General features: G+C 36.1%; 2 protein-coding genes across 2 annotated transcripts; both read left to right on the plus strand.

The window, feature by feature from the left end:
* Positions 1-366: 366 nt before the first annotated feature.
* Positions 367-14,726, plus strand: LOC131950619 (multiple epidermal growth factor-like domains protein 6). The gene is made up of 6 exons (XM_059312824.1): positions 367-508; positions 10,015-10,155; positions 11,821-12,054; positions 12,334-12,507; positions 12,969-13,166; positions 14,460-14,726. The coding sequence occupies exons 1-6, from the start codon at positions 367-369 to the stop codon at positions 14,471-14,473; spliced, it is 903 nt and encodes a 300-aa protein (XP_059168807.1). The 3' UTR covers positions 14,474-14,726.
* A 2,488-nt stretch (positions 14,727-17,214) lies between these two features.
* Positions 17,215-25,454, plus strand: LOC131950620 (uncharacterized). Its single transcript, XM_059312825.1, has 9 exons — positions 17,215-17,284; positions 18,660-18,791; positions 19,473-19,646; positions 20,380-20,574; positions 21,183-21,413; positions 22,064-22,276; positions 23,742-23,885; positions 24,731-24,964; positions 25,372-25,454. The coding sequence occupies exons 1-9, from the start codon at positions 17,221-17,223 to the stop codon at positions 25,452-25,454; spliced, it is 1,470 nt and encodes a 489-aa protein (XP_059168808.1). The 5' UTR covers positions 17,215-17,220.
* Positions 25,455-25,972: the final 518 nt, after the last annotated feature.

The raw sequence follows: 25,972 nt of genomic DNA on the forward strand, positions 1-25,972 counted from the left end.
TAAAAGTATATATTTTCTATATAAATTATATACATTTCATTTCGTTCGGGGGGGGGGGGCGGTAAAAATTTTTCGGGGGGGCTCCGCCCCCCCGAAGAGATGCCTGGAAGAAACTCTGTTCATCACCCGCCTATGTCCTTTATAAAAAAAACTGTACGATATCTTTATACATCATATGTATAGTATTCATACTGTATTCTTAATTATGCAGATTTTTAAATTTTATAACACTATTTCTATGGACAATGATTCATTGCTAATGCACATAATGTTTTCTGAATTATTATCTCTATCTCTATAGATGATTACACCCAGACATGGTACAATTTTACAGCCCACAGGTCTAATGGAGAGGTAGAATTTTATATGCCAAGCTTTAGATTTGGAACTGAATTCAGCCTCATTTATACCACCAGTATTAACAACCCTATAAAATTTATTACAATCAAGGACAGCAACAAAACAGACGGCATTTTTATCATTCTTCGCGAGGTAGAACTCTACGGAGGTAAGTGGATTTAAATCATATTCCTAAATAATTTCAATAAACACTGATCATTTTAAAAATAACTGAGAAATGTAACAACGAGGTGGTAGTATTGTTTGCTGACATCTACAAAACAAAAACGATAAAAAAGCGCATCATGTTGGATCCGGTTCAATTATACTACACAAAAAGGGTTCACTGTCAAAAGCTCCCGACGCATAGACCCACATTCTTTATAATAACAGGCTTTGAATGCACTGAATTTTTTTTCAAAAGGAATAAAGAAACATTTTAATTACAAACTTTTATTTAATAATGCACTAAAAAGAAGAATAAAAATTATTTTCTTACAAAATATAATAATACACTGCTATTTAAATAACCGTGAAGAAAAGCGTGGGTCACTATATTATCTATAAAATACCTTTACAGATATTTAGGAAGATACCCACGCTTTTTATTATCTATCTATCTATATACCTCTAAAACTCAAGTTTGTTAACATGAATATTTATTTGTCTGATTGACTATTGTAAATGGTTGTACTCGATGTGGAGAGCTGTAAAACAGTATGTAGGTAGAGAATAATTTTTGATTGCAGACAGACTGTTAATCACAAATTTATTTAAGACGTTAATTAATTAATCGATTTATTCATAGGTAGATTAACCACAATAATTTTAAAGTTTTAGAACAATGGCTTAACTTTGACCGAATAGTGACGTTTGATAACTAATTTTGTGTTTGTTTTTTTTATCTGATTTGTTATTGGGGAGAATCTGCATTATGTGTAGAGCTGTAAAATAAGTTTTGGGTGGTAAATATTGTTCTTTCTTAAACTCACTGTTAATTACAAACTAATTTATAGCCGTTAATTAATTCATTGATATATTCATAGGTATATTAACCACATTAATTAGAAAAGTTTAGAGCAATGACTTTAGTAATAGTGAAAAAAAATTATTTTCTTTTTACAACAATGTTTTCAATTATATTTTTCTTAAGGCCTACATGTGAATGATAAGGTTGACTATCAGTACATCGCGGGGCACAGGGCAGGTGAAGTAGAGTTCACCTGTTTCTATGTTCTCAGTATATGAAGGAATAGTGTGGTCAGAGCCATGCTCGGTCGGAATCGTTTTTTTTTAAATTCAAACATGTCTGAGACTTGGCGGGACACTGGGCAGATGAAGTAGAGTTTAGTAGAGTTTTTAAAATATAAAAAACGTCTTTTTTAATGTGGGGTCTGGTTATTTTGGGATGATAAGTGCTGACAGACGTGATGTCATTTGTGGATGACCCCTGAAACCCACAGTTTTCTAACTAGATAACGGGTAGTCTAGTAGTTATTTAAATAGTTAATGTATTATATAATGAAAATTCATGAAAAATTAGTTAGGCATCCAATCAAGTCAATTTAATGTCAGATAACATTGTCATTGGGTCTTGAACCTCGTCATTTTGAAGTGCTCAGAATTTCCTTCAGAACTTTCGATCTATGACGAAGCACGACAGAAGAAGCAAGTTTAATAAAAGCTTGTAAAAAAAATAAACCGGGAGTGATCTCCCCTAAGCTTTCTTGAATATTCTTATATTCTTATATAACACTACGGGGGATGTAGAGAGGAATGGACAGAGAGGTGTACTGAAATGGGTACCCCCGACCTTTACGAAAGAAACCATAACCATCATTCTAGAAAACATCGCCATCCCCAATGAACCTAAAACAGCAGTCCAAATCGGGAAAAGTGATAAGTGGGCCGTGGACTTCTGCCCTATGGCACCTACGGAGGAGCTGCCCCACTACATCGAAGTGGAGGCAGGTGAGGAGAAGCACACCCTGTTACTCCAGCTCGAGGGACGGAGGACGGTGTGCCCTCTGTGCAAGACCACCAGACACGGGCCACTTGCATGTAGGAATCAACATATCAGAGAACGGGACAATATACATCTGGACAGGGAGGGACAATACATAGTGGACCGCGAAGACGAAGAACTATCGACAACTGATGACGAAACTACGACCCGGTGGGAAGCAGGTGACCAAGAGGAACGACAACAGGATGAATGGCACACTGTTAATAGGAAAAAGAAGACAGCATATAGACATCAACGAGCCAAGACCATCAGCAGAATTAACAAAGCAGAAAGAACAGACACGATTGAGCAAATAGCTAGCCCAACCACTACATACGCTGGCGTCTTAGCCAACAAACCGGACAGGACAAACAAGAGACCACCAGGGGAATTCATCAGCCCCCCAAGCCCCAAATCGACCAAGGCAGGCCACGTATGGGAGACAACATAGATAGCCTCACAATCATCACCCTCAACATCCAAGGCATCAGACATAAAGATAAGTACCTAAGGCAATTAATACACACTTACACACCAGACTTTATAGCAATACAAGAAACTAACTTCAAGGACAAACACACAGCGGACAGATTCACACGTAGCCTAGGACTCACCCAAGCATATCACAGCCTAAGTAAGCTTACAACAGGTAGCGACACATCCATATTCAACACCTCCAACCATTACAAAGTAAAAGACACGTATAACGACATAAACGGAAAACTGTTAATAGCGACTGTACAAGGACAAACAGGGACACTAGCAATAGTTAACGTACACGGACAGACGGAAAAACGAAACACAAACTATTATAATGACCTAAATAAACTGCTGACAACAAGGTATAAACAACATAAAATCATACTATTAGGGGACTTTAATTGTGTTGAAAGAACTATAGACATATCTTGAACGACGGAAAAGAAAAATAGTCGTATAGAACGAGACAGACCTCAGGTAAAACTGATCCAAAACATTACAACACACTTCAACCTAGTGGACACGTTCAGAACATTATACCCCCACTCACTACAATTCACCCGCGGTAACAAATCACAAGGTAACCTAGCTAGGCTAGACAGGATATATGCCCCACAGGACATGAAAATAAACAGAGTGGAACACCTTACACACACCCTAAAATTTAGCGACCACAGTGCAGTAATAACAACACTAAACAACTTCGAACCAAAACTCAAAAGAAACACACCGTGGAAACTAAATAACTCACTACTCTCGACGAAAGATACAGATCTAGAATTAAAGACACTATCCAATTTTACATACAATCAGCGCCTAGGATAGATAAAATACAACATTGGGAAGACTTCAAAGCAGATATCAAACAAACAACTATACAAATAGCCAAAAGCATCAACATAATCAGACAAGATAGGGAAAAAAGAATAGAAGACCAACTAAAAACACTTAAGAAAACAAATGGCAGTAGGGAAGACATCGACACATTGGAAAACCAATTGACAGAAATACAAGAATACAAATACAGAGGAGCACAAATAAGAAGTAAAATAGACAGGATAGGATCAGAAAACCCTACACACCACACACTCATACTAGAACAAAGCATACAAAGATCCAAACAAATCAAACAAATTGTGGACGAAAACAACCAAGAAACGACAGACCCTGAAAAGATACAATCCTTATTTATAGACTATTACGCGCGACTTTACAAACGAGAAGCGACACAACGAGAAACAAGACGAATACCTAAGCTACATCAAACCACTAGACGACAACGACAAAAACATAATAGATACGCCCTTTAACTTAGACGACATCAGGAAAGCCATTCAAAAACTTAACGACAATAAATCCCCCGGACCCGACGGCCTGACAAGTGAATTCTACAAAACTTTCATAGCAGACTTAAGCCCCCTCCTACTAGATACATTCAAAGAAATATACATGCTAGAACAATGCCACGAAAACTTCAATACATCATACATAACACTCATCCATAAACCAAAAACAGACCCTAAACTAACCAAAAACTATAGACCCATATCACTCCTAAATACAGACTACAAAATACTAACCAAAGCACTCGTAGCCAAATTAGAACCACACCTACCAAAACTAATACATACAGACCAACAATGCAGCGTCAGGCAGAAACATACAGAACCACAACCATCTAATTAGGGACATTATACAATATACACACGAGAAAAACACGCAAGCCTGCATTTTAACATTAGACCAAGAAAAAGCATTTGACAGAGTCTCACATAAATACCTACACAAAGCACTCAAGACATATAATTTAGGCAGTTATTTCAAACCTTGGATCAAAATAATTTACGCAAATGCAAAAAGCCACCTCCTTATAAACAGTAACATAACCAGGCCGTTTAGTATAGACACATCAGTTAGACAAGGATGCCCCCTATCACCCATATTATACATTTTAACCCTAGAACCTTTATTAGAAAATATCAGACGAGACGCAGACATTAAAGGAATAGACATACCGAACTTGAAGAATAAAAAGATATTGGCATATGCCGACGACACCGCCTTTACTTTGCAGACGGAAAACTCAATAAAATTAGTGGTAGGAAAATTCATTGACTATGGACAGGCTAGAGGAACAAAAATTAACTTAGACAAGACAGAAATTATGGGACTAGGACGTTGGAAAAACAGACAAACATATCCACTAAACATGACAGCTAAAAACGAATTACACATATACGGCATAACACACCAGAACAATCCCTCGCTGGAAAATAACAAAAGATGGAAAGAAATTATAAACAAAATTAAGAAAACTATAGACTTCTACAAGTACAGCACGACAACAATTTTTACAAGAGCCGCAATCACAAACAGATACATTATACCCCAAATAACATACATCGCCACAGCCCAAACAGTCCCAAAACCAACAATCAAAGAAATAAACAAGCTCATTAGGAGATATATCTTCCAACACACTATAGGCAACATCAGTCACAACACACTAGTCCAAAGCAAAATACACGGGGGAATAAATCTACACGACATACAAACTAAAATAAACACATTTAGGCTAACACATGTAAACAGAATAATTAGCGAACCACAACACCACCCATTAGCACATTATTACATAGGGATTAATCTAAATAAACATATAAAAATTAACAATAACTCCCCACATTTCATAGGACAAAAATTAAACAACTTCTATACAGAATGTATACAAATCTTTAAAACTAACGAAAACCTTTTAAAAAAGAAATCTCAACAGATTTATAGGAAATTAGTACAGAAGCTTGCCACCCCTCTTTACAATAGAATATCCTGGTGCAGGACATTCGCTTTAACAGACACGACGGACACTTTTAAAAACCTTCATTTCAAAACAATAACACCTAAGGAAAGGGAAATAACATACAGACTGATTTACAACACAACACCACTGAGACACGGACACCAACACAAGACCAACACACCACTAGCGACACGCAAACAAAAATCTCTATGTTATCTATGCAAACAAGACACTCCAGAAACAGAAACACACATCTACCTAGACTGCCCAACCATCCAGACCATGAAGAAAACGTTAGAAACCAAAATAAGAAGTAAGAACGAGACCTTCAATGTTGATATAGGAATAACGCTTAACAAAGTACCAAAACAACAAGACCGGACTATACTGGAAAAAAAAATAAGAACAGTAGCAATATACAGACAAATAATTTGGAACTGCAGAAATAGGGCAAAATACAACGAGACAGAGTTTAACAGACAGACTTTGGACTTGATTTTTAACAGACGACTGGACAGGGAAAACACACGAACACACACACTATAAATATGATACCACAGCCGTTAGGTCACGCAACACCGCTCCCAGTACATGGCCCGCCACACCCAACCAACTTCCCCCTCCCCTCACACAAACCTACCCTTGAATAAATTATTGGTTACTTTACTTATAAATAATCTTTGCAACCCCTCTTTACCCAAACCACTTAGCAAGAGTATAAATCTGTTATTTGAAATCTTTGTAACTATACTACCCTTTTACTTTGCCATACATGGAAATCCACCCCACTGGTAATGTTTCACTGTGAATGTTTAAGTAAGATGTTACTAGTTTTACACTCTTATCGTGAGACTGGGAGTTTTTATCTCCTCCTTGTAGCAGTCATGTCACGCAACATGACGCTATAAATGTAACACCACAGCGTTCATTTCACGCAACAACGCTCCCAGCGCCTGGCCTGCCACAGCCAACCAACCCCCTCCCCCCACCCCCAACCAAACTTCCCAGTGAACGATTTTTGTTTACTCAGCGTAGCAAAAACGATCACGCTATCTAGGTCGCCTTACCCAACCAACCCCCACCCACCACCCACCCCCCTCACTGACCCACCACCGCTCCCCTTTTATAAAAGTGTCCTTTTATGTAATTCAAATACGTTCAACATATTTGATTTAACGATCATCTCTGTACATTACCTACCCAAATTAATTAATAAGTTTGTTTTGAAGTTTAAGTATTTTAAAATTTTGATTAAAAAAAAAAAAAAAAAAAAAAAAAAAAAAAAAAATGAAGACTGTTTGCAGATATTAGTTACAAATGGAAAGTGTGAATGCAAATGACTACCTATTTTACATAATATATCATGTTTTTTTTTGTATACTTCAGACATAACTATGTGTACTTCTCCCCTCTTTTAGGAAGCCTAGACAAACCTTTGAAGCCAATGTTGTTAATATAAAGTTTACTACAACTCATCACTTTTATTTATCATAGACAAATATTGTCCCCTTTCAAACTTTATTATTTATTATTTAAAAATAGCAACTACCTATTGTACATAACATATCATGTTTTCCTGTATACTTCATATATAACTATTTGTACTCCCCCCCCCCCCCCCCCCACCCTTTAGGAAGCCTAGACCAACCTTCGAAGCCAAATTTTGTTAATATAATGTTTACCATAACTCAGCACTTTTATTTATTATAGCCAAATATTGCCCCAATTATAACTTTAATTTTCAGAAACAGCAAATTGCTTTTGGCCCATGAAATAACCCCCCCCCCTCCCTATAAAATACATATTTTAGTCTGTAAATAACATGTAAAAAAAAATTTTGAGAATGAAAGTTTCAGGAATAGTTTATATTGTAAATCTGCATCAGTCTTCTTTATGTCGCATGATGAATGTAGTAAAAATCAGCTACTGCCACCACTCATTGGCTGGGCGCGCTGAAAGTCAAATCTACAATACTGAGACGTAAAAAAAAAAAAATGAATGATAAGGTTGACTATCAGTACATCGCGGGGCACAGGGCAGGTGAAGTAGAGTTCACCTGTTTCTATGTTCTCAGTATATGAAGGGATAGTGTGGTCAGAGCCATGCTCGGTCGGAATCGTTTTTTTTTTAATTCAAACATGTCTGAGACTTGGCGGGACACTGGGCAGATGAAGTAGAGTTTAGTAGAGTTTTTAAAATATAAAAAACGTCTTTTTTAATGTGGGGTCTGGTTATTTTGGGATGATAAGTGCTGACAGACGTGATGTCATTTGTGGATGACCCCTGAAACCCACAGTTTTCTAACTAGATAACGGGTAGTCTAGTAGTTATTTAAATAGTTAATGTATTATATAATGAAAATTCATGAAAAATTAGTTAGGCATCCAATCAAGTCAATTTAATGTCAGATAACATTGTCATTGGGTCTTGAACCTCGTCATTTTGAAGTGCTCAGAATTTCCTTCAGAACTTTCGATCTATGACGAAGCACGACAGAAGAAGCAAGTTTAATAAAAGCTTGTAAAAAAATAAACCGGGAGTGATCTCCCCTAAGCTTTCTTGAATCTAATATATAAAGCTCAGTTCTGTATGTAATGCATATGTATGTCGTTGGAATTGTACGAATTTAAGTGTTAGAAAATTATCGTGCGCATTTGTCTAAATTTATGAGCTAAAAATTACTATTGAAAGTGTTGGGAAATAATTTTCATTTTTCAAATTATAGTAATAATTGTCGTCATGTTCATTAAACACAAGTTTTAAAAAAAATATCATCTTTTACAAAAATTCTAATTATGTCTTTATTTAGTCCTATAGCACTTACTTCCCTTTGATAAATTAGGAAAAACACAATTACTTCCCTTTATAAAACCATTGCATTCCGTGAAAATAATTTACTTTTTAATTACTTTGTTTTGGTGTTGGGAAAAAAAATAATTACATAATTAGCGGGGATTGATCAAGTGCAAATGTTGTAGGTATTTTACGGATAAGCTTGGAGTATTAAAATTGTTTATTAAATTGAAACAGGCGCGTTCGTTTAAGTGAGTGCAAAAGACTGTGAATAAGTTGGGGTACTATAGTCGTTCATTAAGCTAAAACAGGTGATTCCGCCCCGGGCGTTTATGTTCGCGTTAGTGTTTTCTTTGTGTTTAGGTGGGTTTGCGTTAGTGGTTGCGTTTTAATTTGGTTCGTTTTTGTTCTTTCTTTTTTCGTTTTTGTTTGTGTTTTTTTTGTTTGGGTTTGTATTTGTGTTTTTGGTTGGTTTTGCGTTTGGATTTGGTTTGTTTTCGTTTGCTTTTTTCGTTGATTTTTTTTTGTTGGTATTGGTGTTTGTGGTTGGGTTTGTTGTTAGGTTTTTGTTTTCGTTTGCTTTTTTGTTTGTTTTTTCTTTGTGTTTGTATTGGTGTTTGTGGGTGTGGTTGTGTTTGTTGTTAAGTTTTTGTTTTCGTTTGTATTTGTAATTGTGTTAGCGTTATGTTTGCGTTTTGTTTTTTTGGTTTTGGTTGGTTGTGGTTTGGGTGGGCAATGCCGGGTTTATGATGATTACTAAACACACAGGTAATGGTCTTTAACAGAAAGGTTTTTCACAGAAGCCAGAGCAGGGCCTGGCCGGGACGGCTAGTATTCTTATATAACACTACGGGGAATGGCTACTCGGGTATAGACATGATTTCTAATCAATTTTTAAATACTTGATTTTTTTTAAAAATAGAATAGAATCTCGAAGAAAATGAACTGCGAAAACAAGCGAACATCAAATAATGTGTGTATAAAAGAGATGAACATTAGTAAGCCTACTTTATAAAGAAAAACTTAATTTTCAAAGAGTTAAATAATCATCTAATGAGGTAACATTTTATTTCACAATATAATTATTGTCTTCGAGTCTTGACCTACGTGAAAAGTTTAAAATAGCTCGATCCGTTAGAAGAGTTCGAAATTTTGTTCGCAATTTTCAAATCGATTAGGACGATACACAGAGAAATAAGTTAAAAATAAATTCATATTAGGTTGTTTTTGGTGTTTTTTTTTGTTTTTTTTTTTTGAGAAATCGGACATAGCGTAAAGTATTACCTTCTCTCACATAAATTACTAAACCTTTGACAGAAAGCAGTTGAGACAGCTATCTGCCCTTTTTAGTTCGTGGTCGACTCTCAGGCGTAACGTTTTAGCCAACCGTAACCAAAAATATTTCGTGAACCACAGCTCAACAGACTGATCGGGCGATCACATCTAACTGTTTTTTTTTTTTTTAATAATTACTGACATTGAACCCTCATTAATTGACGTCACAAAATTCTATCTGATAACATCTACTGGCTTATCATAATGGCACACAAATGATTCTATAGAATTTTTAAAAATTGTGGGGTTTTTTTCACGCAAGAACTGAACTGTCCTACGAAAACCTACGGACTTGGATGTCAGAAAAAATGCAATTGTGCCCATGGTGATTCGTGTTTTGTCAGCACTGGAGGCTGTCCGTCTGGTTGTCCTGTCGGCTTCAAGGGCATCGACTGTACAGAAGGTAAGTTCAATATTGAATGATATAGTGGGCATTTCTTTAAAGACACTCCATAATGTGGTATACAATTAAGATGGCAAAGTGATTATACCACCATCTTAGCTACGATTCCAGCCAGCTACCTGCATTGTCACTACAGTTCACGTTTCTCTAGCTGTCATCTGATTTCTTCTCGGGCATATGAGGCTCGTTAGCTGGGGACAGCAGCTATTCGAGTAGAGAATCCAAAATCAAACAACTGCTGCCATTGTATTTGTTCTGGTTGGAAAAAGGCTATAGAAGCAAATCCAAAAAGAAAAGCAGGCTGAAATCAGAGTCAATGGCGCATAACCAGTTGACACGTATATTTAATTGAGGTGGTGGCTATCCCCTCCAACACTAAAATTAAGAACGCAGAAGAAGAAGAAAAGCTGACTTCTCGGCCAGTTTTACCGAGATTAAACGGAAATGTTGACTGTAGACACACTGTCCACGCAAATAGGTAGACTGTCCACGTTACACAGACAAGTGTCGCATAAAAAGGTTAGGATACTCGAAACTCTACACTTTACTAGCCCTGAGCTACACATGTGTTGTGTACACCAGGTGCAGCCTCTTGGGTTCCTCTCGATCGTGCTCTGGTTATATATTTTTATCTTTATGCATTTTATAATTTTGTATTCATTCTTTATTTTTTATATGTAAATAATGTTAAGTTTAATTATTCATCGCCTTATTGTTCCGTTAACCCTGGTTTTTTTTATAAGTAACTTATAATTTTACTAAAAGGCCGTAAACCGCGTGCATTAATTATCACTTAGGCCTTAGGCGATGGGCCAGGTTGTTAAGTATGCTGATAACTACTTCTTGTTGTTACTAGCTACTACAATTTTATCATAGCTATAAAAAAAATGGTATCCTGTCCGTGACGTAGATTCCCATGGCAGTTGAATACATTACTTTACCTACTGCCTGTTGATTACTTTCATGTGGTAATAGAATACATTATCAATTATCATTTTAATATCTTATCCTGCCCGTGTTTTATCACACTGAAAAGAAGACCTATATGTTATCACATTTTACTTTATTCCTGAGAAGGGACTCTGACCCTGTTGAATTGTATTACTTTGTTGTTATCAGTATACGGTAAAACTATCATGTTTACCGATGATAAGACTCAAAACTTGAAATATAAACATCAAGGAAAATAGTTGGTTTGGCAGAAATTAAGGGTTGTTTTAACATTATAATGTCTGCGGAAATTACGGTCAGAACTATAACTATCAACAGGACTAATAGAGTACTGATTAGTGTTGATTTGAAATCTAATATACAGTGTTTCTTCCAGACTTTTTTCTCCGTGGGGCACTTGAAATTTTCGGGGGGCGGGGGGGGGGGGGGCGGTAGACTTTCTTAAATCTTAATCTTAAATCAAAATTATCAATCGAATTTTAAACCTCATGAAACATACTGACACTCAGTCACGCCATATAAAATCTGTCAAACTAGAGAAAACGCCAAAATCCAACAACTGTTGAAATCTGAGTCAACGGCCTAGGTGGTGCATAACTAGTAAATCTCTTCCAACATTACAATTTAGAATTGAAAAAAAATTGGTAAAGTTGTAAGAAAAACACTTAAGAAATTATCTTGTAGGCCTATCAGATTGATGTTTTACACTTTCAGCCTGTGGCCCAGGGTATCACGGCGAAAAATGTCTACTCGCTTGTAGCAACAACTGCACCAATCAGTTATGTGATCGGATTACAGGACACTGTTTTAAGTGTCACCCTGGGTACTATGGTGATACCTGTGAGCTCAGGTGTAGCGATCACTGTGCTGGTGACGGGATGTGTGACACCAATGGTACCTGTCTCTATGGCTGCTTAGATGGTTACCATGGTGACAAGTGTTTGGACGGTATGAACAAATTAATTAGAAATATTACTAACCACTTCCATTAAATCGTTGTAGAAGCATGAAGAGACGAGTATAGTAGGAATGTAAAGGAAATAAAGACTTTCTAAGCTTGAAATTGCTCTCTACTTGACGGTTTGAAATTAATTGCTTTATTACGAATGGTTTAAAATTTAAAATATAAAAAATTCGACCACAACTACCCGGAGAGATAGAAATTATGACCTAAGACAAATTTTGTACAAATCCTGCACTTGCCTATACTTTCGTTATTTTTTAAAGCTGATCTACCGTTTACAGCGTGTGACGTGATGAAATTTGGCCCCTCCTGTACACAAACCTGCAGTCCCAACTGTAAACCTGTCGAACCTGCAAGGTCTACCACCTGTCACTATGTTACAGGCGCCTGTCTGTTGGGATGTCGTAACGGTTACCTGGAGCCTACCTGCACTGAAGGTAAATACTTTAAAACACTAAAAGACAAGTAGAGTTAAGCCTTTATCTACCGACGGTTCTTATCAGTAGCACTTAAATTAAGCGCTTATATTATTTTTAATTTAAACATTTTTGATAATACTAATAGCATTATCTCTTTTGAGTCTCCAGTAGGTGGCGGGATCTGTTTTTTTTTTTATTTCCTGTGCGGCGCTATTTTCAATCTGGTCCTGTACGGTAGTCAGAGCTTCTTCCAGGCATCTCTTCGGGGGGGGGGGGGGGAGGAGGAGCAGTGTCTATAGAATTTAAAGAGATAAGAAAATTCATACTTTCAGTTTCTGGAGGACAAGATATACTTTAATGAATATAAAGAAGGGTAAGGGGACTGAGTCGCCTTGCCATTCCCGAGTTCCGCCAATACATATACTAACATAGATAAAAAGAACATTGGATTTCCTCTAGTATGCTTTGTTTTTACACAGCTTCGGTCACAACGACTACCAGTCAAGTAGTCAACATCATCATCGGCGTGGGTGTAGTTGTTGTGCTTGGGGTGCTGATTGTTGTCGTAGGGTGTGTGGTGTACAAGCGGCTCAGTCGTGTCAGAGAGGACGTGGGGTTAGGCAGCTCCAATAACAACCCAGCAGGATATGATGTGGCTGATTATATTTACGATACTGGTATGTTTGCCTGAAAGGCTCATTTATATACTAGAATAAACAAGAGTATACTAACACACACACATTATATATATATATACATATATATATATATATATATATATATATATATATATATATATATATATAGGGTATATATATATATATATATATATATATAAAGCAATGTATGTCTGTGTGTCTGTGTATGTGCGTGTCTGTCTTTTATGCATTACTACACCTCTCATCACTTCGCCATGAAACTTTCGGAAGTTGTTGTAAATATTCCTGGGGAAGTTTATGTTCTGCGCGGGAAAAAGTTCAAATTCGCAGGGGTGGTGCCCCGGCAGGGTGCGATTTGTTTTCTCTATATATATGGTATATAAAAATAAACTCCCCAAAGTTTGATGGCGATCGGATGAACGATGTCAAACCGCAATCGACTTTTATTTTTTTTTAACCTAAATAGAGAAAAATTGCACCCTGCTGTGGTTCCGCCCTTGCGAAAATAAAAATGATTTTTTACAGAACCTTTCCCTGGAGTGTTCTTATCAACTCCCTAAAGTTTGATGGCGATCTGATGAACGGTGTAAAACCGCAATCGACTTTTATTTTTATAAACCGTATATAGAGAAAAAAAACAAATCGCGCCCTGCTTGGGCGCCACACCTTCGATTGTGATTTTTTTTCAGTAGAAACCTCCCCAGATATATTCTTAGTAACTTCCCAAAGTTTCACGGCGATCGTGTGAACAGTGTCGTTGCAATTCACTTTTATTATTTTAATATACAACATGTAGAGAAAAATCGCACCCTCCCGTGGCGCCGCCCTTGCGAAATTAAAAATGATTTTTTTTTCAAAACCCTTCCCCAAAATGTTCTCATCAACTCCCCAAAGTCTCGTGGCTATCGGATGAACGGTGTCAAACCAAAATCGACTTTTATTTATATATACCGTATATAGAGAAAAAAAACAAATTGCGCCCTGCCGGGGCGCCACCCCTGCGAATTTGAAATTATTTTGAAACCTCCCCAGGAATATTCTCAACAACTTCCCAAAGATTCAAGGCGAAGTGATGAGAGGTGTAGTAATGCATAAAAGACAGACAGTGCGCGACAATTACTCTAGTGTATTAATAATTATCTATCATTATTACCAACAGTTTCCAGATGTAATATTATAAATGATATGCTTTTTCTATTATTTTTACGTTTTTCATGATTGTTAGACAGTATAGCTTTTTTACTATGTAAATTAAAGTTATATTATGTTTACAATAATTATATTAACCCTTTGTAATTATAAAAATTCTAGGTGACAGCAATTAAGAGCATAACATGAAAGAAGAAATGCCACATGATGTAAATTATGATCGGCTCAGTGCCTGCATCTCTCCTGACAATACCTATAGCCAACCAATATCACCAGACCTAGACCCTGCGGAGGTGTAATTTGGGGGAGTCGCCCACTCTCCCTTGGACAATTTTTAGAATAGTGGCGACATTTCGGAGAGTAATAAATCAAATAAAATTTTAAACAAGCTATAATTACAAAAATATTCTTAGTTTACGAACCTCGAACTGTTAGTAGTTATATTTAAATGTTCTTTTTTATGTCATGTAAATATCCAATGTATTAATGACTTGTCACATCATTATTTCTTGATATATTTCTTTATATATATATATATATATATATATATATATATATATATATATATATATATATATATCACGCTGTATTATTCATATTTGATAGAAAAATAACAGCATTTTTTAAATATTTAAACACTTTTTTTCAATTTTGCTTGAATTAAAAAAGCTTTTGAAAAAAAATCATTGTTTGCTGTTGCATGTATTACAACTGTTTGAATCCATCGGATGAATTAACTCCTCTGTGACCATCCATCTGGACACATCTACCGAAATAAAATGTGTTCGGTTTTCTCCAGATCCGGTTTCAAAATACTTCCTGTCGTACTTTTATTCTTTTAATCAAGGAATCATTTCTATATTAGACATCTTGCTTTAAATTCTGGACGAGTACCAAAGATGGTTCGATATTTAAACAGTGTCAAGGTCAGGGTCACTAAACAGACCAGACAGCTGCAAGCCGTCATAGAGCAAACACCGGGATCCGTTCCTGTAACATCACGATCTTAGTGTTCATACAGGCGCTTTTGTTGACTTGTTGCAGCGTTAAAACGTGGTTAACTGGAACACGATGCTTTACTGCAGGGGTCTCCAAACTTTTCAGCCCGAGGGCCGCATTAACTATCAAATATAAGTTCGGGGGCCAGGAGTTTCTTCCAGGTCATCTCATTGGGGTGGCATTTTTCCGCAGCCACCTACAACAAAAACTTTTTTTTTTCCGTGGACAAAAAGATCTCCGAGGGCCGGATGAGAGGACCTCGCTGGCCGCATCCGGCCCGCGGGCCGTAGTTTGGAGACCCCTGCTTTACTGGGTTAAACGTGTGGTCCACTGATTGTTCCACTGAGCAGATGATGTAGAGTTCGTTTAATTCTCTGACCTTGACTGATGAAGTGATGGCATGCTGTTGTGAACACGCCAACAAAACACAAGAAATCACATAAAAAACAGTTTTCCAACCCCACCTATAGACATTAAAATATATTTTTAGTTTCTCGATTATACGAAGTATAGAGAAAGTCTTGTAATCGTGCAAAAAAATCGAGATTTTTACAAATCTCGACGTTTTACATCTCACTGATACGGAAAAACATAATTTTGCAATCTTGTCCGTATGTCTGTGTGTGTGTGTGTCTGTGTGTCTGTCCGTGTGTAAACACGATAACTTGAGTACCGTTACAGCTAGGTTGATGAAATTTCATATATAAGTATTTTATCAAAATCGTAGATCCGTATCAACTTTTGAGCAATTTCCGATAAGCGGAAGTGGTACTTTTTCTACTTTGAATTTTTCAAAAGCCTATAAACTGAGTACTATTTCAGATAGATAAATGAAATTTTACTTGTAAGTAAAAGATCTAATTCTCTACCTTCTGTCAAATTTTGAGTAATTTCCGTTGACCGGAAGTACTAATTTACGCTATTTCCGATTTCTCAAAAAAGGCATGTAAATTTATAAAGTACTAATAATATTGCGCACTGTTATGCACTTTTTTATTTGGCGTTTACTTGGTGTGCAATTCTTTTGTCTACGAGATTTTATTCTATTTTAAAAACTTTAAGTATTTAATATGGATTAAAAATCATGTCTATAGCCCGAGTTCCCATCCCCTGTTATTTTATATAAAAATATTCGAGAAAGTTTTGGGGAGATCACGCCCGGTTTATTTATATAGTTAATATATTCTTAATAAGTATCTGCACACTTAAATATTAACCCCCCCCCCCACACACACACACACACACACACACGTTTAGTGAAATCTGTCTAAACAATCTGTGACAATGATAATTTCAATCCACTTTTGCAACAATACCACATAACACAGTATCATTGAGTCTATTCTAAACAGCTTCTATTTGAAATAAGACTTTGTTAAACGTATGAGCATACAGTTCCTTGTTGAATATATAACGCCTAAAATTATTTCAATAAAACTCAGATTTCACGCACTTTATAAAAGACCGTAAAATACCCAAGGTAGAAGGTAAGAAAATATTTCTTCTCTCTAACAAAAGCGGTGGGTGTCTCCACTCAATTTAGTTCCTTATTTGTCCTACTATTCGCTAGTGTAGGCGCTATTGAATCAATATTAACTCTAACGGCAAATTCGTGAGGACTTCAGTAGAAAATTTTCTCACCAGCGATACAAGGCAGGTGCAAGAATTGGGCCCACCCTGTTCAAATTTACGAAAGTAGAACTCAAAAGTTAAAAACCAAACATAATTTTCATAGTTTATATGAAAATCATGACCGTTTTGAAGATCCTCGAACTTAAGTCACGTTTAATTTCTAATTTACTTTATTTAAAAAGTCAAAAAAAAAGTTTTATATTTAAATTTAGAGTCACGTGGTTCAGAATCGGCAGTATATCCATGTGACCCTCGCATAACTCGGCGCATCAGATTTGTGCAACTGGTAGAGATGGATATCAGAACATTTGTTCTTCTCTTAGTTTCAGCTGGTCTCGTTCATACTGTGGTCACAGGTATCTTAATGTTTTTAACATTTTAGATTTCACGTCGCAAATGCAGATTAAAAAAGTGTTGTTGTTTTTTTACTTTCTCGTATATACGAAGTATAGAGAAAGTCTTGTAATCGTGCAAAAAAAAAATCGAGATTTTTACAAATCTCGACGGTTTACACCTCACTGATACGGAAAAACATAATTTTGCAATCTTGTCCGTATATCTGTGTGTCTGTCCGTCTATCCGTGTGTAAACACGATAACTTGAGTACCGTTACAGCTAGGTTGATGAAATTTCATATATAAGTATTTTATCAAAATCGCAGATCCGTATCAACTTTTGAGCGATTTCCGATAACCGGAAGTGGTACTTTTCCTACTTTGAATTTTTCAAAAGCCTATAACTTGAGTACTATTTCAGACAGATAAATGTAATTTCACATGTAAGTAAAAGATCTAATTCTCTACCTTCTATTAAATTTTGAGTAATTTCCACTGACTGGAAGTAGTACTTTACGCTACATTCGATTTCTCAAAAAACTAATGTAAATTTTAAATTTAAAAGTACTAATAATATTGCGCACTATTATGCGCTTTTTTATTTGGCGTTCACTTGGTGTGCAATTAATTTGTCTACGAGATTTTATTCTATTTTTAAAACTTTAAGTATTTAAAATGGATTAAAAATCATGTCTATAGCCCGAGTTTCCATCCCCTGTTATTTTATATAAGAATATTCGAGAAAGTTTAGGGGAGATCACTCCCGGTTTATTTATTCCAGGTTAAGGGAGATGAATATTTCTACATGAATAGTTTGATGCAAATCCCTTAAGAAGTATTATACATAGTATTTAAAAAATATATTCCAATTTTTCAAATTGTTTACCCAGAATCAAATAAAAAAGTATACAATAAAGTAACTGGACATGATGTCAAAATATTAGAGGAATCATTTTTTAAGTGAAGAATTTAAATCTGATAACAGAAATGCGTTTTTGTGTGAACACAAGCCGGAATGCCTGGCACTACAACAAAACATATTTTATTCAAAGTGTGAGCTTCGTTCATCGAACTTTGAGCTTTGTTAATCGAAGTTTGAGCTTTGTTTATTTAAAGTTGGAGATTTGTTCATCGAGGTTTGAACTTTGTTCATCGAAGTTTGAGCTTTGTTTATCGAAGTTTGAGCTTTGTTTATCGAAGTTTGAGCTTTGTTTATTTATAGTGTGAGCTTTGTTCATCAAAGTGTGAGCTTTGTTTATTTAAAGCGTGAGCTTTGTTTATCGAAGTTTGAGCTTTGTTCATCGAAGTTTGAGCTTTGTTTATTTATAGTGTGAGCTTTGTTCATCAAAGTGTGAGCTTTGTTTATTTATAGTGTGAGCTTTGTTAATGATTTCAGCTTGTGACTACGGCTGGTTCGGCCCAAATTGTGAGTACAAATGTCACTGTGGTTCCACCGGTCTCTGTGATGTCAACGGTTCTTGTGAAGAAAATTGTGAAAGTGGGTGGTTTGGTCCAGCCTGCCAATATCGTGAGTACTAGCTGTTTAAATGTGTTCTAGCTATATAGAACGTTATAGAAAGTCGACCGAAATTGATAATTTTACTACAGCTGTTATGTAAGGTGTTTAAAGTAAAGCACAACAACAATAGCTGCTTAGAAATCTGAGAGACTTAAGTGTGAAAAGCCTGAATGTTTTAATATATCAACTGCGTGGGGATGGGACGGATAGATGGATTACATTGTGCTTCCCCCAAGCAATGTTTCTTCCAGGCATCTCTTCGGGGGGCGGATAAAGAACCCTTCCCCCCCCCCCCTCCCGAAGAGAGTCTACTACCTTCCACCCCCGAACGAAATGGAATTAATATAGAAAATATATACTTCTAACAGTGTATGCCCCCCCCCCCTCCGGAAATTTCAAGTGCCGCCCCCCCCCCCCCCCCCCCCCGGAGAAAAAAGTCTGGAAGAAACACTGCCCCAAGTTAGGGTACAGGTCTTTTGCCTTGACTGACAAATCGCGTTTATCATCAGGCTATGGAGCATTAGTTCTTTGCTAATGTAGATTAGTGTTTCTTTGCTTAATTAATATCTTTGTACAAATTAAACGAAACATTGTGTTTATGTAATATGTGTCAAGTGTGAACATGTACGTACTTACGTATAAACAGCAATACTACTACAATGTTGTATTTGGTTTGCTGTGATGTTGCAGAAGACCTAGCTGACGCCAACATACTTACGACAACACCAACAAAACCTGCCCTGTACCTCACTGATCAGGACGATAACTCTTGTGTAGATAACATTACACAAATTGCTGTACACCTCGATGATGAGAATATAACAACCATTTTTAGCTGGTTAAGGATCAAATTCTTAACCACGGGCAAGTACATACATATATACACACACACACACATATATATATATATATATATATATATATATATATATATATATATATATATATACATATATATATATATATATATATATATATATATATATATATATATATATATATATATATATATATATATATATATATATATATATATATATATGGATAGGGATATATATGTATATGCTTATTAATATATATATATATTTATTTATTTATTTTATATATAATTATGTATATATATATATATATATATATATATTTATATATATATATATATATATATATATATATATATATAATATGTATATATATATTATATGTATATATATATGTATGTATGCATGTACGTACACGTTTATGTGTATATGTATATAATATGTATATGCATATTACATATAAGTATATATAAATTTATTTTTATAAATATTAATGTATGGTTATATATATATATATATATATATATATATATATATATATATATATATATATATATATATTTATATATATTTATATATATATATATATAAATGAGTGTGAGGGTATATGTGTACTGCAGGGTATATATTCTTACTGTTAATTTTCATCATCTTGTCAAATCAACGATGTTTTAAATAATTTAACCCTTAAACAATTGTCTTATAAGTGAAATCAACACCATCTTAATTAAGCATGATTATGTTCTAATGAATCACTCACCAACGACGTCACACCACAGACATGAGCACCAGGACAATGTCCTTAGCCTTCCAGTCCCCAGACCAGTCAAACCTGGTTGAATGTCCGGACCTCCAGAACTTTATGATAGACCACAGAACACGTGACCTCCATTGCTACAGGACTGGGATCTCATCTTACGTGTACATTCTCTTTAATTCCAGCACTACAGTCTGTACTCTTCATATAAGTGGAGGTAACTGGACCTAAATATTTAATTTAGTCATGCTTGTAATATAACAGTCAAAATGTATGATCTGAAAAATCTGAAACATTCATTGTATGAATTATTTTGTTTAGAAAGCTCCAATATATAAAAATACACCATTTTCTTAGTAAAATTAATAAATGTATAAGTTAAATCGGACTCGGCGACCTATATTTTAAATAAATTTTAATTTTTTAGACAAAAGACTTTGAAGTGATTTTCTATGGTTCAACAAACGGCTGTTTATACATCGGTATCTCTTCGTCTTAAAACAACTTAAATTTAAATGAATGAAAATAAAGTAGACTACATGTTAGAAAGAAGTATTTATATTGTAAAACTGTATCAGTCCTCTCAAGCCGATGATGAAAACTAAATTTAAAGCGAACATGCCAGGCAAACTGTAAATTAAGGGGCACTTGATATTTTTAGAGGAGCGGACTAAATTTTCCCGGGGAATGGGGGTGGACACTAGTTAAAGTATATATTTTCTATATAATTCCATTTCGTTCGGAGGGTGGTAGGCTTTCTTCGGGGGTGCCCCCCCCCCCCCCACCAGAAGAGATGCTTGTGTCAAAAATGCTTTTCTTGTTCAGGTCGTAATGTGGCCCTCAAGCAACAAGCCCTGCTGTCGAGTGTCTTCAATAACCATACAAAATACGGCGCCAGTAATGCGGTGGATGGCGTGCTGATCAACAACTGCAAGAAGTACGGATGTGCCTTCACTGAGACGAACGCCACAAAACCAACACTAATTATCAAGTTGTCCATACCGGCTCTAATATACAGATCACGCTTTTATTCTGGGCTTTACACCCTCGGCAATAGTATGTCAATACGTATTAAGTTAAGTCATATTCAGATGTCATTTCTAACCATATCCTACTGTTCTACAACCTTTCGATCCTCTAAAATTTGTTGAAGTTGTTTAATTAAATGGGATTTTGATACTGTTGTTTTCGCACTGATAATTGCTGGCAATGGCATTTTAGAACGTGCAATCAAAACTATTTAAAATCACTTTCTGATAAAGTCATTCAGTATTGATAGATCCGTTTGATGGATCAGTCTGTTTAGTAGTGGGACCTTGAGTGGATAGGGGAGTTAAGCCACGGAAGGGACAGATAATCAGACCCAAATTTGGTTTCAAAATTAAATTCAAATTATTTTCTAAAATATGTTCTTATATTGGATTTTGGTATTAGCCTAATCCTTAGAGAAGTCATTATTTTTTGAATAAGCTATTTTGAGGGATTTAGTAGAGAGTACAAAAATAAATTAATTTAGAAGATTGTAATGTGCTTTTATCATGCTCATTGTGTTATCATACTCATTGTGATGGGTATTACAGTAAAAATTATATAATATTTAAACAACCATACTATTTCTAATCACAAAATACCCAATTGGCATTTACCATCGTTGTTTTATTAACAGTTTGAGCATATTGTACTAAGCTGTTTTTTTTTCTAAACAGATAATTACTTTCAAGAAGGCATAAACTACAAAAAATTGAACTCCGACGGAATTGTTTCAATAGAATTCGACAGCGAAATCCAATTTGTGGACCTCCTTTTTACTTACGCAAGAGAATTTAAAGAACCTACTGCTAGCATCAGTATTTCTAATAGTAATAGTCACCTAGCTAACGGTTCTTTCATTATATTTCGTGAAGTGGAATTGTATGGAGGTCGGTAATATTCATAACAATTTTAACTTAACAATTATAAATGTGAGGATTTTACAAAATATTTTAATAGCTTTTGTTAGCGAATTTATTTTATCCCCCCCCCCTGCGGTTGTCTGCCTAATCCTATTTCTAAATTCGTTAAGGCAGCAGAGTTGCCTTTTCAGTCTTAGGTGCTTAGACCACAGGTGCTTTGACCATAGGGGGTTTGACTATAGGGGGTTTGACCATAGGGGGTTTGACCACAGCGGTGCTTTTTCCACAGCGGGGCTTTGACCATAGGGCCTTTGACCATAAGGCCTTTGACCATAGGGGGTTTGACCACAGCGGGGCTTTGACCATAGGGCCTTTGACCATAGGGTCTTTGACCATAGGGGGTTTGACCACAGCGGAGCTTTGACCATAGGGCCTTTGACCATAGGGGGTTTGACCACAGCGGGGCTTTGACCATAGGGCCTTTGACCATAGGGCCTTTGACCATAGGGGGTTTGACCACAGCGGGGCTTTGACCATAGGGGCTTTGACCATAGGGCCTTTGACCATAGGGGGTTTGACCACAGCGGGGCTTTAACCATAGGGCCTTTGACCATAGGGGGTTTGACCACAGCGGGGCTTTGACCATAGGGTCATTAACCATAAGGCCGTTGACCATAGGGGGTTTGACCGCCTCTCCGTGTCATCCTTCTCAGTCGTCTGCTAGTTTTAGTGAATCTACGAACGACAATCTGGTCCAGTCCCTGATATCATACAGCCATCTTCCGACCGGAAATTTAGTAGTTTCAGTTAGGTAGACGTAATTTCATTCATAAATACAAAACCTAAAACTTGGATTACTCTCATGTTTTTGAGTGACCTACAATATCTGGAAGTGGTAACAATGACTTTATTTCCGTTGGAAGACATTTCATATATAGGTGAAAGATCTTATTCTCTTTGAAATCTTAACAATTGAATGATTTCTGGTGAGCGGAAGAATGTACCTTACACATACAACCATAATTGTTTGATAATTTTATATCAGGTTTGGTGCTTGAATCTTTGTTCTACGCCTAACCTATTCTACTTAAAGAAAATGAGAGAGCGACAAATTACTGATCTATATTTATCTGATTGACGATTTCTCAAAAACACTTACTCTCATAAGGCATATTATAAGAAATGTTTACCAAAATGCGTTTTCTCAAAAAAAAAAAAAAAGAAAGAAAGAACACAGAGTACCGCCTTTATAAACAGCTTCTAAGGCCGGACTAATCTGGGAGTACCATCCCAACCTCATTGTTATAGAATAATATACGTGAAAGTTTAGGGGAGATCAGTCCTGCATTTTTTGTGAAGTGTTCCCTATAAGCTGACAATAGGGCTGGTAAGTAGGTCACCAACTAGTTCTACGACTCAATAAAACCTGCATGAGCCATAGAACTGGTTAGTGACCTACTTACCAGCCCTATTGTCTTCATCATTTTTCCAGAATCCGATTGTTTTGATGGAACCTACGGACTCGGCTGTCTGAAGACCTGCAACTGTAAAATCAGGGGCGAAACTTGTTTCGTCAGCACAGGAAGTTGTCCGTCTGGCTGTCCTCTTGGTTACCAAGGTGAAGGATGTAAACAAAGTAAGTTGAACGCCTTAAAATGTAAATACAATAGTTCAAGCTGCAATAAAATAAAGAATACGTTTCAGACAAGAGTAACAGAAATTCATTTACTACAAACGAAAAATATCCTTAGAAGTAGGATGTAACATACATTCGTTGTATGCTCTTATACAGAAAAGCGAGCTATTCTAAAAAGCGAGCTTTTATAAAAACAAAAAAAAACAAATTGATTTCCTCTAACATTCGTTTTTAGAAATATCTAGAACACTTTGTTGTTGTACTACAATTTTTGTTCGATGCTATAACGAGACATTTAATCATGGGGTCGCCTCCATCGGTGCTGAGGGGCCAAAGTGTGAATTTACACTTATAACAACAGCTGACACAGTTTAAATTTCAAATTATATATGTATATATGTATATATATATATATATACATATATATATATATATATATATATATATATATATATATATATATATATATATATATATATATATATATATATATATATATACACAAAGCAGTTTATATATAATCCTAACATTATTGTCCTACACATAAATTTTACTAAAGGACAGATCGACTTTAACTTTCTATTACTACAACGATTTACTCTAATATAACCTAACTATTCCATGTTAATATTCAACAACTCGCTACGCTATGTCAAAGTTGTTGTTATACGTTCAAGTGACCAACTGTACGCTGACGTCATCTCGTTTTTAATTGGTCGGGCTCTACGATTGGTTCTTGATCTACCTCCTCTCAGCTGATAGACCTATTTTTAACTTTATCTTAGTTAGCGTCATCACAATCAATACAATATAATGTAGTCACCATGGGAAATGATCTCTTACAGTCTGCGACCCGGGGTATTTTGGCACCAACTGCTTACAGAAATGTGGTGACACCTGCAGGGATGTGCTGTGTCACCACCTGACGGGACACTGTATTAGGTGTCACCCTGGGCACTATGGTGATACCTGTGAGCTCAGGTGCAGCGATCACTGTGCTGGGGACCGGATGTGTGACGTCAATGGGACCTGTCTCTATGGCTGCACAGATGGTTACCATGATGACAAATGTTTGTTTGGTGGGTATATCACAATTTTCACACAATGTCTAAAAAAATATTTTATTTCTTAAAATCTCGGTAAATTATACAAAAGATAAAACAGTGTTTAAATGTAGTGTATTAGGTCAAATAGATGAAAATATAAATAAAGTTTTAGCATGTTGACGCCCTGAAATTCGGTGCCTCTTACCAGAGGCGTAGCGATGGAGGGGGCGGGGCGGGGGTACATATGTACTCGGGAGCCCACCCTAGGGAGGCGCCAAATTAGGTTGAAAAACAAATTGAAAGCTCATTTTAGCTGCAGCTTTGCATTATAACTATATAAAAATATATGGGGGGGGGGCGCAAAATTGAAAGTTTATCACTGGGCGCCGGGAAGGGTCGCTACGCCTCTGCCTCTTGCAGGTAATCTTGTTGCACAACAGGTGAGGTCAAGCACCTGTCATCAAGTCACGTGTCACAAACACTGCCTGTCATGGGTTATGAGAGCGTGTACAACACATCATAGTCTGTGATGTGTTGTATGTAGGTAGCTCAGTCAATACGATGTGAACAAGTTAAGTCTATATCTACACACATACCTCCGACACACACGCATATATATATATATATATATATATATATATATATATATATATATATATATATATATAATGTGTAAGTGTGTGAATATATTTATGTTTATAATTTACATATAGAGCTCTATGCTAACGTTGTTTGATAACAGCAGAGTTTCTTCCAGGCATCTCTTCGGGGCGGGCTTTGCCCTTCCCCCCCCCCCTCCCCCCAAAAGAATTCTACCGCCCGCCCCCCCCCCCCTCCCCCGAACGAAATGAAATATATATAATCTATATAGAAAATATATACTTTTAACTGTGTCCGCCCCCCCCCCTCCCGAAGAAAGTCGACTGCCCCCCCCCCCCCCCGAACATTTGAAAAAGTCTGGAAGAAACACTGGATAACAGAAAACCGAAAAGTTTAATAATCGCGAACTACAACCTTATCATGGCACCCCATATATAGCTA

The sequence above is a fragment of the Physella acuta genome, unplaced genomic scaffold (genome assembly GCF_028476545.2).
Source record: "Physella acuta isolate Inbredline_101_S28 unplaced genomic scaffold, ASM2847654v3 ptg000774l, whole genome shotgun sequence".
NCBI classification, from domain to species: Eukaryota; Metazoa; Mollusca; class Gastropoda; family Physidae; genus Physella; species Physella acuta.

Excerpts from the sequence above, each read along its gene's own strand:
- LOC131950619 (XM_059312824.1), top strand. The coding sequence starts at position 367 with ATGCCAAGCTTTAGATTTGGAACTGAATTCAGCCTCATTTATACCACC. Across the intron at positions 10,156-11,820 it reads GGGCATCGACTGTACAGAAG|CCTGTGGCCCAGGGTATCAC; the intron begins GTAAGTTCAATA and ends TTACACTTTCAG. Across the intron at positions 12,055-12,333 it reads TGGTGACAAGTGTTTGGACG|CTGATCTACCGTTTACAGCG; the intron begins GTATGAACAAAT and ends TATTTTTTAAAG.
- LOC131950620 (XM_059312825.1), top strand. The coding sequence starts at position 17,221 with ATGGATATCAGAACATTTGTTCTTCTCTTAGTTTCAGCTGGTCTCGTT. Across the intron at positions 18,792-19,472 it reads TGGTCCAGCCTGCCAATATC|AAGACCTAGCTGACGCCAAC; the intron begins GTGAGTACTAGC and ends GTGATGTTGCAG. Across the intron at positions 23,886-24,730 it reads AGGTGAAGGATGTAAACAAA|TCTGCGACCCGGGGTATTTT; the intron begins GTAAGTTGAACG and ends GATCTCTTACAG.